The sequence below is a fragment of the Salvia hispanica genome, chromosome 4 (genome assembly GCF_029641045.1).
Source record: "Salvia hispanica isolate PSC_SH4W2 chromosome 4, Shi_PSC_v1, whole genome shotgun sequence".
NCBI lineage: Eukaryota > Viridiplantae > Streptophyta > Magnoliopsida > Lamiales > Lamiaceae > Salvia > Salvia hispanica.
Genome location: NC_142695.1, coordinates 47,830,558 through 47,849,721, shown reverse-complemented (window position 1 = coordinate 47,849,721; position 19,164 = coordinate 47,830,558). Strand labels below are relative to the sequence as shown.

The 19,164-nt window shown below is 36.6% G+C and overlaps 1 protein-coding gene and 1 non-coding gene across 2 annotated transcripts; both read right to left on the bottom strand.

The window, feature by feature from the left end:
• Positions 1-769: 769 nt before the first annotated feature.
• Positions 770-19,113, bottom strand: LOC148929325 (uncharacterized). Its single transcript, XM_089056798.1, has 5 exons — positions 19,034-19,113; positions 18,775-18,955; positions 18,525-18,647; positions 1,244-1,387; positions 770-1,144 (listed from the first exon to the last, which is right to left on the bottom strand). The coding sequence occupies exons 1-5, from the start codon at positions 19,111-19,113 to the stop codon at positions 770-772; spliced, it is 903 nt and encodes a 300-aa protein (XP_088912924.1).
• On the bottom strand, positions 4,945-5,051 carry LOC125197597 (small nucleolar RNA R71). Its single transcript, XR_007172133.1, has one exon. It is a non-coding gene; the product is annotated as a small nucleolar RNA R71 (small nucleolar RNA).
• Positions 19,114-19,164: the final 51 nt, after the last annotated feature.

Sequence of the window (19,164 nt, the reverse complement as noted above, 5' to 3'; positions counted from 1 at the left end):
GGCTCATTTATAGTGAAGTAATATTGATTATCGTGTACTGTTTTCCATATCAGTGAAGTATATTGAGAGTAAAGTGATGTATATTGTGAATATATTGAAGTATATTCTGCATGCTTAGAGGAAGTGTACTCTAACTATGTGATCACACCCACTTCTACTAGCTCATGTGGCAACAGTGAACAGAATTCTCTTTTTGTTATGATTACAACATCATTATCAAACAATATGTTGTCCCTGTTTAAACATGTCTGTCGGGGCAAGAATGAGATGAAAACTTCACTATATTGTTTATATACTTCACTTTATAAGACATATAGTTCACTGGATGTGTATTTTTACATTACTGAAATGGAAAAATAGAGCAAGTTTTACTTCACTCTAACCATGTTTTACTGAAATGGAAAAACAAAGCACTTTAAGCATGGACGACAAACACTTCACTCTAACTCTATAATACTTCACTCTAACCATGTTTTACTTCACAAAAATCGAAAAACAAAGCACTACAAGCATGGATAACCATGTTTTACTTCACTAAAATGGAAAAACAAAGCACTACAAGCATAAATGACAGACACTTCACTCTAACCGTGGAATACTTCACTCTAAGCAAGTTTTACTTCACTCCAATGATGTACATTGTGCATATAGTGAAGTATATTGTGCATATAGTGAAGTAAATAGCTCGACAATGAAGTAAGTAGTGAACGAGTTATTAATGTAAAATAAGAACTGACTATTGAATTTAAATGAAGTTTTGTACAATAGTTCATGAACGCTTGAAGTTTACAATCATTTTTTCCACATATATGTCCATGTTTTTCTCACATTCTTTATAATGTTGTGATGTTGTTGCCAAGTTCTTGAATGACTCATGGTTTGTTTCCGACAACATTAATGCGCTGCAATACTTTGCTCTTAGTCTTTGGAGTATTCCCTTGCTCCTTGTAGATAATCCACATTTCCAATCTTGTTCCCACTCACCATAATAACATTCCATATGTCTCATCAAAAAAACTCCACAATCTTCTACGTTTGATTTTGTTCTCCAAGACATTTTTAGCCTCTTTATGTTCACATCCTTTATTGATTTGCATTGCAGGTGATAACCCATTTTTGTCAAATAATGACAAAAATACATTCTCTGCAATATATTATCATGAATATCAGAGGTAGTTCACTGTAAAGAGATTCTAGTTCACTGTAATCACAAAATACTTCACTATATATCATGTATACTTACCACAGTTTCAGGTATGCTACCATAATTGATTGTGATGTCCTCATCGTTACCATTCTTTGAATTGTCAATCACCATTATGCTTTTAGTGCTAAATCTGAAGCATATGGTGTAGTAATGTTCCGCAGCACAAATTGGAAAGAACACCTACAAAGATGATAACAATCTATCCTAATCTAAAGTGACAGTTTGGTGAAAAGACATTTTTGCCCTTTTTGGCGGGAAAATGTAAAGCTATTTCTGTTACCCTTTTTTGTCATTATGAGAAATATCAACTATTGGACAGAAAAAAGGTTACTAAAAATTGGTCCAATGAAAAGCAAGCTTCTGAAAGAAGCTTAAACAGCTATTTATACACAAACAACATTGAATCTGTATTATTGTGAGACTAATTTTCTTCGTTTCTTACTGCATGCTGCTTGGACCGGCAATGGGGGACAGCTCCGGCAAAAGCAGAAGCGGCTGGCATAGAATGGAGGCAGCAGCGGGTGAGGAGGCGAGAGAGATGCCGAAGATGAAGAGGATGCGGCAGCGACGCTGCTGTGAATAGAGGCAAAGCGGCGGCTTTTCGAGGAAGTGACGGCGTCGCTCAGATGCAGTGGCGGCAAGGACGGCGTTGACTTTTGAAAGAAGTTTGAACACTTTATATGTAGATACACCATTGAATATGCAGTTGTAGACTGGTTGTTTGATTTTTTGATTGCAGGAACTTGCAGCATTATTCACCCAATGCAATCTCGACATAAGTCTTTGTTGATGCAAAAATTCTGTGCGGCAGGAGCAGCCTGAGAGGACTATCGAGAAAGGAGGAGCTGCTACTGTTGCTGCTGTTGATGACGAGGGCGGCTCAAGGTGGTGCTGCAGCGTGGTGGTGAGGAAGGCAAAGAGAAATTGAGGGATGGAGAGATGCCGGAGATGCTAGGCGACGTGGATGTGCAGTTGGAGTTTGAGGATGGTGGGTCAGCGAGATGGGTGACGCTGTCGTGAAGGAAGAAGGTGAATCAGGCGTTGCAATGAGCCAGGACGGAAGGAGATCTGGTTGCTCGGCGAGGGCAGTGGAGCAGCGAAGCATGAGGGCGGCGATGTGATGCGATGCAGCCTGCAGGTGGACGACAACATTGGTAGAGAAAATGCAGAGAAAGAGGCGCAGATTTTGTTTGTTAGGGTTAGAAGAAATATTATTATTGGGCTTTATAGAATGGTTTGGGCTATTTGTTGGGGTGTAATACACTAATTTTAATTTGCTCTTCGAATTTGTTGGCATTTGTGTAATAGTAGTAGTAGTTTATATTTTAAAATTACATTTATTTTATTTAAGTTATAAATTGTAAATATATTAAGTTTTTTATAAGTTTTTTTATTATTTTTAGAATATTGAAATTTTTTATGGTTTATTTTTTAGAGTGAACTACAAAAATAGTCCATGGACTATGCATTTATCTCGCCAATAAACCCTGGACTTTAAAAATATCCCCAGACAACCCTGGACTAAGCGTTCATCTCAAAATTGATCCTTTTGCCCATTTTCGAACGAAAAATGCCCTTTTGACCATTTGGGCAATTTGGTCCATACACAATTTTAACTTTTTGTTAGCATCACCATTAATGATTCACCATGATTTGCATGTACAGTTATATATTTAATTAATAATTTTGCAGAGAGAGAGAGTGAGTGTGGATTAAGTGTATAGATATAATGTATATATATGCTACCAGAGAGAGACTCTCACTTTGATCTCCAAAATTAATTTTCATTTATGCCTAATAATCCACCCGGCCGGGTACGAAGTTCAGAACACGAAAATTCCAGTAAGCCCTCAAAATTGGCCACCCGGCCGGGTACGAAGACGAATTAACCTCCAAATTTAGTTTTCATATAGTTTGGAGGCGGTTTTGAGGAGGAGGATCAGACATTCTTGGACGAGAAAAGAGAGAGGAAAAGAGAGAAAGAGATGAGGAAGAAGAGAAAGAAGAAATTTTGGCCAACATTCCGACGATCCGTCTCCACATCCCAATTCCACTCATCACGAGCATGATTCCTATGGTTTTTATTGCAAATTCCACCATGTGTTTAGGCTAAACTCTCTATGTTGCTCCAAGTTGTAATCTAGGCTCTGTATGGATGTTTCTACACCTTTGAACTCATGTGTTTGTTACCAACAATGTGCTTAATGTTTATACTCTATGTTTTTGGCTAATAATGTAATGTTGTTCTTTTCTTTGCTATTGTCTCTTTAACATAGTTTAGGAATGTTTGATTGTTGGTATGCTTTTGAATTAGAATTGTTCAGAGGATAATTTGATAGTGGATTAAGTAGGTGATCATAGTAGATGTTTATTTCTCCAGCGCTTCCGCAGGAGTTTATAAACATTGAAAATTGGTTCATAGGTTATGTGTTCAGCTAATTGTGAACTACTCATCGTGTACATGTTCAGTGTATGTGATTAGGTTGATGTTTTAATCCCTTCATATGTTTCGTTGTATAGGTGTAGAACAATACAAGTTTAGTGAGAAACTTGGAGTGACGTATTTTCTCATTTGAATAGTCTTTCTTTAGTTAACTTGTAGCTTTATTTTATCAACATCTTTCAAAACCAAAAATCAAATCTTATGCTACATCTTTTTAAGTTTTTAAGTTTTAAACAATCTTCTACCTCCCTGTGGATCGACACTTGAAATACTACTAACGACGCTGTAATCTTGCAGTATCGTTGTAATATAAGAGTTATCTTAATTAAACTTGTGTGAACTTGCACTTGATATTTGAACTCAAAAATTACACAACAAGTTTTGGCGCCGTTGCCGGGGAGGCAATAGGTTGTTTAATACTTAGTAGTTTTATTTTTGTTTTATTTTATTTGATCTTTTGTTTTGTTTTGTTTAGGCACATACTTCGTGTTCTTGGGGGTGATAGCCATCTACCACATCTGGACTTGAAGACGAAAGAGTATTTATATTAGGTGATATCTTTCTAATTTTTAGTTTAGTGATTAGGACTTTTTTAGTTTACACTAAACCACACACATTTTATAAGACTAACCCCGAAGTTGCCGAGATGTCTCGCTTTCGGTAGGATTAGTATATTTGTGTTGTGTTTGGTTTATTTTCTGTTATGTAGGTGTTCTAGAAAATCGAAAATAGAAAAACGAAAATCAGTGGATGCAAACCAGATCTAAGGGTACACCGCAATTTGGGTTATTGATATATCATAGAAGAGGACAGAATTCAGCTGTGATTGGTACACATCAGGACTATCAGAGTCCAGTGAGAGAAAATCCTTTATTCGAGACAAATTTTGAGGGTAGTAGCAGTGATTCAGAAGTTGAGTCTATGGCTGAAGATGACAATAATGTTCCACCACCCATGGGAAGGTTTGGCGACATCCTCAGATCGGGAGTTGATCACCCGGGGGAGTTTGCCTATGCGCACACCTCACTACATTAGTTTGGTGAATGGTGGAAATCTTTTCCATGGTCGAGATGAAGAAGATCCGATGAGTCATTTGAATGCCGTTTATGAATTGACGAACTCTCATAGACCTCCAAATGTAGAGCATCATCAGATTAAGAGGGCATTATTTCCTTTCTCATTGAGAGAGAAAGCAAGAGAATGGTACAACTCACTACCGGGCTACAACATAGCAACATTTGAGGAGTTGAAGTCAAAATTCCTTTTGGAATATAACTCTCCAATGAAGATCGAGAAGTTGAGAGAGGAAATCACTTCATTCCGGCAAAAGTATGATGAGTCATTTGCCGAAGCTTGGAAGAGATTTACAGACTTGCTAAGGAAATGCCCAAGTCATGGTCTAGCTCTGTGGCATGATCTTTTGAAGTTCTACAAGGGACTCAATCATGAAGGCACAGGGCTGGTGACTATAGGGTCAAGTGGGAACTGACCCATGATGAAGTGAGAGCGCTATTTAAAAGATTAGCGAACAATAAGAGAAATTGGCATAATCCAAGGAAGGTGGCCGCGGGAGATACGTTTGGTGCTACTAAGGAGTCGGAAAGAGTGTTAGCTATAGAAGCTTAAATGGCTGACTTTAGTACTCAAATTTTGTTGATGACGAATGCCGTCAAATCTATGCAGTTGACTCCTCAGCCTCAAACAGCGCCTTTGATGAAGTGTGGAGTGTGTTGGGGTTTGTATACTAAAAGATGCTTCGAGCGTACATGCCTTTGTACAGTCAGCTTGTGCATGTATACGAGAAACGCCACGTCCACTTGTTTACCTAATTATGAGAATAAATAATTGAATATAATGGTTTATTATTGAAATATGATAAACAAGTCTAAGGCTTTTTACTAAGAAGGTCAAGTAGGGAAATTCGATGAATCTCCTCATGCGTTTTCCAGTAGGGGACTTGGTCAGATCTAGTAAGAAGAAAAACGTATTCACAACCTAGATAGGCTTTGGCTACCTATTGGTACGGTTGCGGTGTTTATGATAATTCTCTCTTACCTAAGACGAGATTAGTAACACCTGTGTGGTAAAGCACTGAAAGGATCTAATCCGAAATGTATTCTTATATTTCAGATAGTTTAGTATTTTCTAGTCTATGATATTAATATCAATATTGTTTATTCAATCAAACGCCACTTTGACTTATCAATGTGAGAGTTTGTACGTAACTCAAGTTCATGATATCTTGGGTGGTAGTAATTGAATAACATGAAGGTATTGGAATATTATTTCATAGAATTCGCGTGCCCAGTGTGGTATGATTAAATCCCTAAGGGGTGATCCCCAAGAGGTGTTTGAAAAAGGAATTTATTATTCAGAAAACTGCGCAATTGGAATTTATTCCACGAATAATAAATAAAGTTTCAAACTAGAAAAACTCTTTGGAGAATTAATTTAATTCTAGTCACATAGCAGACAAAAGAAATAAATTGACGGATCAAGATAATCTTAAACGCGAGAAATATTATAAAATAAAATGGACCCAAGTTATTTGTAATTTGGTGATTTAAGTGGGAGTGCAATATTATTCTTTAGTGGAACAAAATAATATTCCATTGGTAATATATTAAATCATGGGTTATTTGATTTAATTAGTAATTTATCTAATGGGTGAGCCCAACACTTAAGTCATTCCATGGATCCCCATCCTAGCCCAACAAGTCCATTATAAATAGTGATGAGATGTGGAAACCCTAGCACACCATTCAACACAACACTCCTCCCCCTAAACCCTAGTGGCCGTCGCCGGCTCTTTCTCTCTCCTTGCCTCGGTTTTCGTGCCTTGGCACGTGGGAGAATTAGGGTTTTGTTTTTGTTCTTGTTCTATCCTAATTCATAGGATTAGATCAAGACAATATCGAGTTTGTGATTGGGTTTCCTTAGATCTCTTCAAGACTATTATTGATTATTCAAGATCCGCCCACACGGATGGATGATCAAGGACAAGGGAATAGGTTGGAAGATTCACGGTCGATAAACCAAGGATCTCCGGGTGGTGCAGCTAGCAACTTCGATCCTATGATGGATCAAGAAGAGGTAACAATCGAATCTACATCGAATATGCATGATTATGTGTTTATTTGATGTTATATCTATAGATCTATGTTCATTGCATGAAATTGGAGTCGAATGCATAATCACCTAAATAGATCCGTTAAGGACCTTTTTGTTTTCCGTTTCTTCCGCTGCGGTAGTCACAACAGAGTGTGCCAAGGAGGACATTATACAGATCAATGTCCTAGTTTACAAGGAGCACCAGTGGAGGATGTAAATTATATTGGTAACCGTCAAGGTTTCAACCAAGGTAACCAGTATGGGAATCAACAAAACTGGAGGCCTCAACAAAAGAATTGGAATCAAGCAGGTTCTAGCAACACTGCAGGAAATCAATGGAGGAGCAATACCCAACCTCCGGGATTTGAGAAGAAACCATCCTGTGATGATCAAGTTGCACAGATCTACTCCTTTATGACCAATAATCAAAAGGAGAATGATCAATTCCAGGAAAGAGTGAATGAGAAGTTTGGCCATATTGATGCTACAATGAAGAATTTAGAGAGAATGATACGCCAAATTGCATCAGCTGCGCAAACAAGGACTCAAGGATCTATTCCGAGCACCACAGTCACAAACCCGAATGTTAATGAACAATTTAAAGCGGTTACTCTTAGAAGTGGAAAGAATTTAGATTCTATGCCAATAATGGACAGTCAAGGGTCTTCCGGCATCTCACACGCAAGAGCGGATGAGGTGTTAGGCTTGCACTCCTCGCACGCAGGGGCGGACGAGGTGTGTAAGGAAAGTCCCGAGTTAGTGCAGAAGGCACAACATGGTCAAGAAGGGGCTGCATCCGGTGGCAAGATAATTGGTATGTAATCTGAATCTTATGGAAGACCATCGGTTGAAGAAAAAGGAAAGAAGATAGAAGAAGCATACATGAGTTTAGAGAAGAAGGTTACTTTAAGCCCAGCACAAGATCCCAAGAGCATGTTCAATTTTCCCGATCACATTCCACCTCCACCATATCCATCAAAGAGGAGGAAAAGAGTCCCTAAAGAGAAGAGCTTCGAATGGATGATGAATGTGATCAGAAAGGTAAATGTGGATGTCTCTTTAGTTGATCTCTTCACCAATTTCCCTAAATTCTCCAAGTTCTTCAAAGACATGATGGCAAACAAGGAGAAGCTACAAGATGAGGGAATTGTCCCGTTGAGCATTAATTGCTCACAATTAATTTCGGGAATGATGCCAAGAAAGAAGAGTGATCCAGGGGGATGTGTGATTCCTTGAGAGATTGGGGATACCATATTCACAAAATGCCTTTTAGATCAAGGATCGGGAATATCTCTCATGGCTTTAAAAACTGTTCGAGCCATAGGATTGGAGAAAAGAATTGAACCTATAGATATTGTTCTTCAATTGGTTGATCACTCAATTGTGAAGCCAACTGGGATTGTAGAGGATGTGCTAGTGAAAGTGGACAAGTTCATCATTCTCGTTGACTTCATTGTCTTAGACATGCCAGAAGATAAGGAAGTGCCTATTCTCTTTGGGCGACCTTTTCTAGCCACTGGAGATGTGCTTCTTGGCACAAAAGATAACTCCGTCACTTTTAGAATCAATGGTGAACAAGTGACTATCAATGTAGATAAAGTGATGAAGCACCCAAGTGATGCTAAGGCATGCTTTAGAGTTGATGTTCTTGATCGGTGCATCTTCGAGAAGAGTTGTTGTTCGGTGCAAAAGGAAGATAGTGTGTTTGATGAAGGGAGTTTGGAACAAGATTTTGGTTTCTCAATGAAAGTTGACTTCAATGAAGAGGAGAATTATGAAGAAGAAACAAGCAAGGTTGTGAATGCTTGTGTGGCAGATTTGAGACCTTCTATCGAAGTCCCACCCAAGCTTGAATTGAAAGATCTCCCATCAAATCTCAAGTATATTTTTGGGTGAGAATGAGACACTCCCGGTTGTCGTGTCAGCTTTGTTGAATTATGAAGAGGAGTCAAAATTGATAGAGCTTTTGAAGCTTCACCAGCAAGCTCTAGGATGGTCAATTGCCGACATCAAAGGAATTAGTCCTGCAGTTTGTATGCACAAAATTCTCATGGAAGATGAAGCTACACCAGTGAGAGACAAGCAAAGGAGGCTAAATCCTATTATGCAAGAGGTTGTTGAGAAGGAGGTGAAGAAGTTGTTAGATTTTGGTATGATCTATGCAATTTCTGACAGTCAATGGGTGAGTCATGTTCAATGTGTACCAAAGAAAGGGGGAATAACTGTGAAGATAAATGAGAAGAATGAGGTCATGGCGACGAGGTTAGTAAATTCATGGCGAGTTTGCATGGATTACCGAAAATTGAATAAGGCCACAAGGAAGGATCATTTTCCATTGCCCTTTATGGATCAACTGTTGGATAGGATTGCGGGTTATTCTCATTATTGCTTCCTTGATGGATACTCGGGGTACAACCAAATCACAATTGCCCCAGAAGATCAACACAAGACAACCTTCACTTGTCCCATTGGCACCTATGCATTCCGTAGGATGCCCTTTGGTCTTTGTAATGCACCGGCTACTTTTCAGCGGTGCATGATGGCTATTTTCACGGACATGAATGAGGATATAATGGAAATATTCATGGATGATTTCTCCGTATTTGGCTCTTCTTTTGATCGGTGCTTACACAATTTAGGCCGAGTTTTGCAAAGATGTGAAGAGTCAAATCTTGTTTTGAATTGGGAGAAATGTCAATTTATGGTGAATGAAGGCATTGTGTTGGGTCATAAAGTATCAGAAAAGGGTTTGGAGATGGATAAGGCAAAGATTGATGTGATTTCAAAATTGCCACCTCCAACAAATGTGAAGGGCATCCGTAGTTTCCTTGGACATGCGGGATTCTACCGAAGATTCATAAGAGATTTTTCAAAGATTGCAAAGCCACTTTGCAACTTACTTGAAAAGGATGTCAAGTTTGTTTTTGATGATAAATGCCTTGAGACATTTGAGATTCTCAAGAAAAAGCTAGTTGAAGCTCCTATTATTATCACACCTGATTGGTCGAAGCCATTTGAGTTGATGTGTGATGCTTCAGACTATGCAGTGGGGGCCGTTCTAGGTCAAAGAAGAGAGAATGTCCTACATGCCGTCTACTATGCTAGCAAAGTACTCAATGAGACTCAATTGAATTACACTACAACTGAGAAGGAAATGCTAGCTGTCATCTTTGCTTTTGAGAAGTTTCGTGCTTATTTATTAGGTACGAAGGTGGTAGTATTCACAGACCATTCGGCTATTAAGTATTTGATGAGCAAGAAAGATGCAAAACCACGATTGGTGAGATGGATCCTCCTTTTGCAAGAATTTGATGTTGAAATTAAAGACAAGAAAGGATCCGAGAACTTGGTTGCTGATCATCTCTCTAGACTTGATGGTGTGGAGGAGACAGAAGATGAGAAAAGGAGAAAAATCAATGAGAAATTTCCCGATGAGCAAGTGTTTCAAGTGAGTGCTCGGGAAACATATGTGCCATGGTTTGCTGATTTGGCAAACTACCTTGTTACGGGTTTGATGCCGGAAGGATTGTCTTCTAACCAAAAGAAGAAGTTTTTGAGTGACACTCGCATGTATGTTTGGGAAGACCCTTTTCTCTTCCGTCTTGGTAGTGATGGAGTGATTCGAAGGTATGTGGGAGAACATGAACACCTTCAGATTTTATCTGCATGTCATGATTCAGAGTATGTCGGCCACTTTGGAGCACGTAGAACTGCATTTAAAGTGCTCCAATCCGGATTCTTTTGGCCATCTATCTTCAAGGATTCTAAAACCTATGTAGAGAGATGTGACAGTTGCCAAAGGACCGGGAATATCTCTTGGAGGAATGAAATGCCGATGAATAATATCCATGAGGTGGAGCTCTTTGATGTTTGGGGATTAGATTTCATGGGGCCTTTTCCCAAGTCTAATGGGAAGCAATATATCTTAGTTACGGTGGATTACGTTTCTAAGTGGGTAGAGGCTGAGGCATTGCCTACCAATGATGCTAAAGTGGTATTGAGATTCATCAAGTCTCATATTTTCAACCGTTTTGGAACACCTCGAGCCATCATTAGTGATGGAGGTACTCATTTTTGCAATAAGTTGTTTGCAAACTTCCTTAGAAAATATGGTGTTCAACATAAAGTTGCTACCCCTTATCATCCCCAAACAAGTGGCCAAGTGGAAGTCTCCAATCGTGAGATTAAAAGAGTTCTTGAAAAGGTGGCGAAGCCGTCGAGAAAAGATTGGTCTCAAAAGCTAGATGATGCCTTGTGGGCATATCGAACGGCTTATAAAACTCCTATTGGAACTTCCCCTTACAAGATGGTGTTTGGAAAGGCATGTCATTTGCCGGTTAAGCTTGAGCATAAGGCATTTTGGGCCTTGCAAATGCTGAATTTGGATTATGATTCGGTAACTAACAAAAGGATGCTTGAGTTGAATATCATGGATGAGTTTAGGTTGAATGCTTATGAGAGTGTTGATCTCTACAAGGAGCGAGCAAAGAAGATTCATGATGCAGCCATCAACCCCCGTCGATTCCATGAAGGACAGTTGGTCCTATTGTACAATTCTCGGTTGAAGCTTTTCCCGGGAAAACTCAAGTCAAGATGGTGAGGTCCGTTTGTTGTGCACAAAGTGTATCCTTATGGTGCAGTGGATATTCGTGATCCTAAGTCCAATGATGTATGGAAGGTGAATGGTCAGAGGTTGAAGGTTTAACTAGGCGGTGACCTGTTGAAGGAAGAAAGGGAGGCGGTCGCACTACAAGATTCACAAGTGTAGACCCAAGGATGAAGAAGGTCGAGCCAACAACTATAAACAAAGGCGCTGATTGGGAGGCAACCCAAGTTTTTATGTTATTTTCTTTCTTTTTATTTTCATATGTTGGAGGCTTTGTTTGCTCAATTCTTTCCCCTAGCATTTATTTTGAATTGAGTGCTTCTTTATGTTTTGTTTTGTGTTGTTTTATTTTGTTTGTAGGAGCACATTGGAGCTTATGAGAGAGCACACATACAAATTGAAGATACACCCACCCTCCCACCCACATGCTACGGATTTCATGCCAAGTTTGGGGGAGTCTTCTATCCCTTTACTTTTTATGTTCTTCTTTGCTTGCATTGAGGACAATGAAGCATTCAAGTTTGGGGGGTTGTTTGAGTTTGAACAAATTTTATGCACGATGCATGTTTTCTTGAGTGTATTGTATGCTAAAGGTGTTTTGAATCAATGTAATTGACGGGGCATGCTTTATCTTCGACTTTCTGGTTATGAAATCTTGCTTGATTTTACTTGATCTTTGAAGCTTATGATGGATGGAATTGGTGCATGAATTTATTTGAAAGAGCATTTTGTGACTACAACCGATTTCTTGAGTTGAGGAGAGTATGAAAGTTATATATCTTGTGGAAATTATCTTGGATTGATTTGTTTTATTGAGTTGCATGCTTGCATTCATATGTGTTAATGATAAGGGATAATAAGGCATTAGGATGAACTCCATGGCCAAATGATCACATGCCTAGTCCAACAAATGATCCCCTAGAAGCCACTTTGAGCTTAATCCCCATTGTTTGGTGCAAATACTTAGCCAATCACTTAGCTACTAAAATAAGCCTCATTTTAGCCTCATCAATAAACCTTACTACTATTTGGGTGCTAAATACAAGTTTGAGCTTTGTTGATTGTGTTGTGAGTGTTGGGTGGTGTTCTATCAAAGTTTAGAGATTTTTTTTTTCAGATTTGATGTAATGTTTAAGTGTTGAGAATGAAGTTCTTTGTAAGAAAAAAAGACAGCCTTCAAATTGTAAAAGTCGAGGCCTTTGAAAAAAAAAGAAAGAAAGAAAGAAATAAAAAAAAAGTGAAGAAAAAAAAAAGTGAAATAAAGTAGAACTTCTATGGTTTTGTAAAGATGTACTCTTGTCTAGAAAAGATCTTAAGTTTGGGGGAGTGAAAGTGTGGGTTGTAAAATGTATTGTGTTTGGTTCTTTGCAAGGAAGTTGCAGGAGTGAAGAATTTGACACTCAAATATGTAGTTTTTGAGCTATTATCCATATTTATCCTACCTCATCCCTAGCCCCATTACAACCTTTGAATAAAGACCTTGGACTTTATTGTTAATGCATTATGGGTGGTTTGTAAATGGCTTGGTAGAGTTAAAGATGTTTGATTTGAAATCCACGGGTCTATATGATAAGTGTTGCTTGACGAGTCAATGACGACGGTTTGAGTTGTAGGATCTTATGCTTGGACTTACTTTGAAGTGCACCTTGACTTGAAGTTCTAGGTGGATGAGTGATTGTTCTTGAGAGTGGGAAATCTTGATTGGAAATGTTGGGGGTTTAGATTTTGTCATTTACGTCCTTACTTACTTGATTCTTTGTGATGAAAACTTTTGTGCGTTGAGCTATAAAATGTTGTGTTTTAAGTGATCTTGCTCGAGGACGAGCAAGCAAATAAGTTTGGGGGTATTTGATGCGAATCAAATTGTACATTTGTATTCCCATAACTTTATATGATTTATATAGTTTGATGCTTGCAAAAGTATGTTATATGGTGTAGGACGGGGAATTAATGGTGAAACGAAACATGGAATGAAGCTTGGATGTCTTGAAAAAGTCGTGCAAAATGCCCAATTTGACAGGCTACCCAAGTTGACAGATTGCCCAAGTTGACAAACTGCCCAGTTTGCATCGTGAGTCCAGAAAGCTCTCAAAATGAGGCACCCGACCGGGTACGAAGTTCAGAACACGAAAATTCCAGTAAGTCCTCAAAATTGGCCACCCGGCCGGGTGAATTTTATGCCCAATAATCCACCCGGCCGGGTACGAAGACGAATTAACCTCCAAATTCAGTTTTCATATAGTTTGGAGGCGATTTTGAGGAGGAGATTCAGACATTCTTGGACGAGAAAAGAGAGAGGAAAAGAGAGAAAGAGAGGAGGAAGAAGAGAAGGAAGAAATTCCGGCCAACATTCCAACGATCCGTCTCCACATCCCAATTTCACTCATCGAGAGCATGATTCCTATCTCTCTATGTTGCTCCAAGTTGTAATCTAGGCTTTGTATGGATGTTTCTACACCTTTGAACTCATGTGTTTGTTACCAACAATGTGCTTAATGTTTATACTCTATGTTTTTGGCTAATAATGTAGTGTTGTTCTTTCCTTTGCTATTGTCTCTTTAACATAGTTTAGGAATGTTTGATTGTTGGTATGCTTTTGAATTAGAATTGTTCAGAGGATAATTTGATAGTGGATTAAGTAGGTGATCATAGTAGATGTTTATTTCTCCAGCGCTTCCGCAGGAGTTTATAAACATTGAAAATTGGTTCATAGGTTATGTGTTCAGCTAATTGTGAACTACTCATCGTGTACATGTTCAGTGTATGTGATTAGGTTGATGTTTTAATCCCTTCATATGTTTCGTTGTATAGGTGTAGAACAATACAAGCTTAGTGAGAAACTTGGAGTGACGTATTTTCTCATTTGAATAGTCTTTCTTTAGTTAACTTGTAGCTTTATTTTATCAACATATTTCAAAACCAAAAATCAAATCTTATGCTACATCTTTTTAAGTTTTTAAGTTTTAAACAATCTTCTACCTCCCTGTGGATCGACACTTGAAATACTACTAACGACGCTGTAATCTTGCAGTATCGTTGTAATATTAGAGTTATCTTAATTAAACTTGTGTGAACTTGCACTTGATATTTGAACTCAAAAATTACACATCAGTTTCATAGATATAGAGACAGATGTATAGAGAGAGAAGGTATGCGTGAAGCATGTGAAAGGGTGGCAATTAAAGGCAAAATTGCAGCATTTGGTCTGCGTAATCCTCAAAATCCCTCTCCTCACCAAATTCCCCTCCACCGTGCCAATTCGCACAAAATAGCTATTCGGCGACACGTACTTTTCGTATTCAAATCGGAGCCACCTACAACCATTCCTTCCTCCTTTCGCTGAATAGTTCGCGGACAACTAAGACATGAAGAACAAAATCAACAAATCGGAGCTTTGAAGAGGGCAGCGTGAGGAAGAAGAAGAAGAAGAAGAAGAAGAAGAAGAAGAGAAGAGAGATGTGTGTGTGTGTTGGTGTCTCTATTTTAAAGAAACGAGAGAAAAAGGGACAAACAAATGACATCCTGGAAATCATTAATGATGTTGATGACATCTTAAAAAGTTAAATTGTGTATAGACCAAATTGCCCAAACCCTCAAAAGGGTATTTTCGAACGAAGACAGTGAAAAGGGACCAATTTTGAGATAAATGCTTAGTCCAGGGTTGTCTGGAGATATTTATAAAGTCCATGGTTCATTGGCGAGATAAATGCATAGCCCAGGGACTATTTTTGTAATTCACTCTATTTTTTAACACAAGAGGCAATATATATAGTCCAACAATAAAAAAGTTGGTGGCTTTCTGCACCATTTTTTCACCTCCTTTTTCCTTACTTTACTTTCATTTTCTTCACAAACTTGAAAATATATGATATTTCAACTTTACCTACTCTAGAAAAGAAAAGGAGTTAGCGGTTTCTTTCTTTTATATTAATCTAAAGGGAAATTATTTGTCAATCAAAGACTATATTTGCATTCATTTTAGATTTATGCGATCTAAGAGCTGAAATTAGTTTTCATATTCTTACAATATGAAAAGGTTCTCATTTGTCATATGTTGAATTTAGATTTGCCAAAGTCGAATATATTGATTGGGTAAATTTTTATTTTATTATTGTTTTAATATTTTTATTGTAATCCTATACATAACCTTTAACTTCTTCTCTTTGTTAAGTTATTTATGAACAATGTCAAGTAGGGTGACTTCTCGTGAGAGAATTCACAAGTATCAATGTTAATTTTAATAGTCGTAAATTTTCCAATTATATTGTGAACGATGTTATCATTTTGTGTGTTAATTTCTTAAAAGGTTACGAAACCAAAGTGTTTGTATAACATGTGATACTACTAAACAATTTTACTTATAAAAATGAATACTCCACTGAAGTAAAAAATCTATGAATTTTGATTTTATTTGTACTTTGGATGTTCGAATAATTTTGAGTTTTTATCTTTCTTTTGCTCTTTTTTCATTATTCATTACCTTGATTGACAAACTTCTACCTAAAATAGAGATAAGTATTTTATTAAAAATAAATGAATTAATATATTTTAATACAAAATTTTGTTCGATACTCATTATGATACAAATATGGTAGTTTAGTACACGTTCGTAATCTTAGCAACCCATGAGATGAAAATTACTTATTAGTTTTTATTTATATATTTCGCAATTAAACTTTAGTCATCTAATTATAATATTAAAAAAATGTATTCTATGTTTATGTATAAAATTATACTATAAAATAAATGATGGTTTAATCAAATTTTCTATTCAAATTAAAAAATGTATCTGTTAAATATTAATATATACGTGTAAATTTTATCTTCCACAGCCTTTTTGATAAAATGAACTATATTTTAAATCTAAATAATTAGAAAATTATGTTTTGAAGTGTGACGTGTTTCATAAAAACTATTTAAAAAAGGAACATAACATACTTTTTTGAACACACATGCACATTTATAATTGCACATAGTTTATCTCAAAGAAGAATTTTGATCGATAAAAAGTATTTGGATATCTCAACTATCAAATATGCATTTGGCCTTTTGGCCATGCATCCTTAGTTGTGTTAACTGTAACAAATAAATTCAATTTGATCCATAAACTTTGTATTCCCTAATCCCTACCATTAGCGTAATCTACATGCTCACCATCTTTATCCTTCTATTTCTATTTAAACCATGAAATAGTGGCTTCTCAAATAAGATAAAACACCAATACATACACACACTTTTAATTGAATCTGCATTTTTATTGATTAATTTACTGAGAATTTTATTTTTGATTGTAGTATAGCAGGAATCTTGAAGCCGAGCTGCAAAAATAAGAGAACAATTTGGCCCACCAGAAAGGGCCGCTGTGAGATCAACTTCGCCCTTGACGTTGTCTCGATAACAGAGAGCAGAGCGCGGCACTGGGTGACGAAGGCGGCAAGGCTGTGGGGCAGTGGCGGCAAGGCGGCGAATTCTACGAGAAAGTTACGGATCCGGGGCGAGAGAGATAGGGGGAAGGTGTGAAGACGAAAAAGAAGAGGAAGAAGAGAGAGAAGTACAACAGCGGTGAAGGCAGAGCAGCGCCGCGAGGGAGGAAGGCGCGGCGGGCGGGACGAGCGGAGAGGCTGTGTGGAAGGAGAGCCGACGAGGAAGAAGGATGGTGCTCTGGCAGGGGGGATGATTTCTACCGCCGAGTAAGGATGAGGAGGGAGGGAGAGAAACTTGAGGGAGATGGAGGCGCCGCATGTTGCATTAGGGTTTTAGGATATTATAATTTATTGTGTATTGTTTGGAATTTTTGTTTAATATTTAGTGGGCTTTTAGCGTGTTAGATTTTGGAGTATAATTTAGTTTTCAAATAGTAGTAGTATTATAAAACTATGTAATCAATTTATAGTAGTACATCTTTCTATTAAATACAATTTTTAATTTATTGGACTTTGTATATTATATATATATATATATATATATATATATATTTTTAAATAATTTTTTTTATAAGTAATTAATTCCATATATATAGTTAGAATTGAGCTGACTTTGATTTACTATGTGTTAATGTCTTGATGTTAGATCGTACACTTGGTGTTACTTCTATTTTTCTTGGATTATTTTTTATTTACTCATATTTCTATTCTTTGTACTTCTCAAAATTTTGAAATATATTTATATTGAATTCAAATATGGCTGAACCAAGTAATTATGAAACACCAATTTATAATGATACAAAGTGAAACTAAATTAATATCATTATCAAACAAAGAACAATATTGCGTAACTTTAATTGTTGTTGTGAATAGTAATATACAATTGTATATATAATATACTCCCTCCGTCCTAATAATTCGTCACCATTTGACCCGGCACGTGTTTTAAGAAATGTAATAGAAAGTGGGTTGAAAAAGTTGGTGGCATGTAGTTATATAATAAAATATGAGTACGAATGAGTTAGTGGAATGCATGGCCCACTGCCAAAAATGGTAAAAGTGAAATGTGACAAATTTTTAGGGATGACCAAAAAAGGAAATAGGTGACAAATTTTCAGGGACGGAGGGAGTATTAGTTTAATTAAATATGTTGAAATTACATATAAATATATATTTATATTCAATATATATAATTTATAAATATATTTATATTTAAATTACTAGAAGTACACATAGTTATAATTGAGTTGATTTTTTTAATCAAAACTGGTAAACTATTTGATCCTTCAAATAGTTTGCTTTTTTTTATTCTTTTGTAAATAGTAGTATTAAATTTTTCTTTATTTGTATGTCTTATTCTATTTCATTCACACATCTCCTCTTTTGTTATTTCTTTTATATTATATTACACTCATATCAAATATTAAAATAATATACAATCATCTGCTAAAATATGAAATGTTTCATTGAGAGTGGGTTGAGAGAATTACAATTGTACAAATATTTTTTTATTATTATTTATAATATTATAAATACTTATTTTAATTAGTTCTTATTTATAAATATATTTTTATATTTATTTACTCTATATTTATTATTTTAAGTTGATATATCTTCATTATTTAAAAATATTTAAAAATCTTTTGCCCTGTGCATAGCACAGGTGTTAACACTAGTTTCAGAATAAAAACAACCAGTGAATATAACAAAGAATCTTTTGTATTCAATATTTACCAAATCTACGTCGACCCACTTGAAATACGGAATTTCTTTAATCTCATTTTCTAGATTGCTACAGAATCTATCAATTATGGTGTTGATGTCCACCCCATCAGGCCGTTGTACAACTGTATACAGCTAAAAGATGAGACAAGTCAAATCTGGATAGAAATAATTCACTATAGTGAACATATAGTGAAGTAAATATGCTTTATAATGAACATATACCATGCAGTTCATTTTTCAAAATTTATACTATTCTTACACATTGGTATGTTGTAAAAAAGAGGCGCCTCGATGAAGATAGAGCCATGTATTCTTCCATGTTATTCAAATAAGAAGCCCACGCGTTGATCACACCCACTTCTACTAGCTCATGCGGCAACAGTGAACTGAATTCTCTTTTTGTTACAATTACAACATCATCATCAAACAATATGTTGTCCCTGTTCAAACATGTATGTGTGTTAACATTTCTTTTGTATATTTTTTCTTCTAAATAAGAACTATAATATAAATCTTACTCATTTAATTTATGTGTTGTCATAATCCAAAAAAATATATGTGACTCTTGCAAGCTAAACTTTGTTTTTGCCTGAACCATTCTTTCATGGAATAGAGATCGCAGTGCAGCGGATATTCTCTTCTCAGCTTT

Excerpts from the sequence above, each read along its gene's own strand:
- LOC148929325 (XM_089056798.1), bottom strand. The coding sequence starts at position 19,113 with ATGGTTCAGGCAAAAACAAAGTTTAGCTTGCAAGAGTCACATATATTT. Across the intron at positions 1,388-18,524 it reads AGTGGGTCGACGTAGATTTG|GTGTTCTTTCCAATTTGTGC; the intron begins GTAAATATTGAA and ends TCATCTTTGTAG. Across the intron at positions 1,145-1,243 it reads GTAGCATACCTGAAACTGTG|AGAATGTATTTTTGTCATTA; the intron begins GTAAGTATACAT and ends AATATATTGCAG.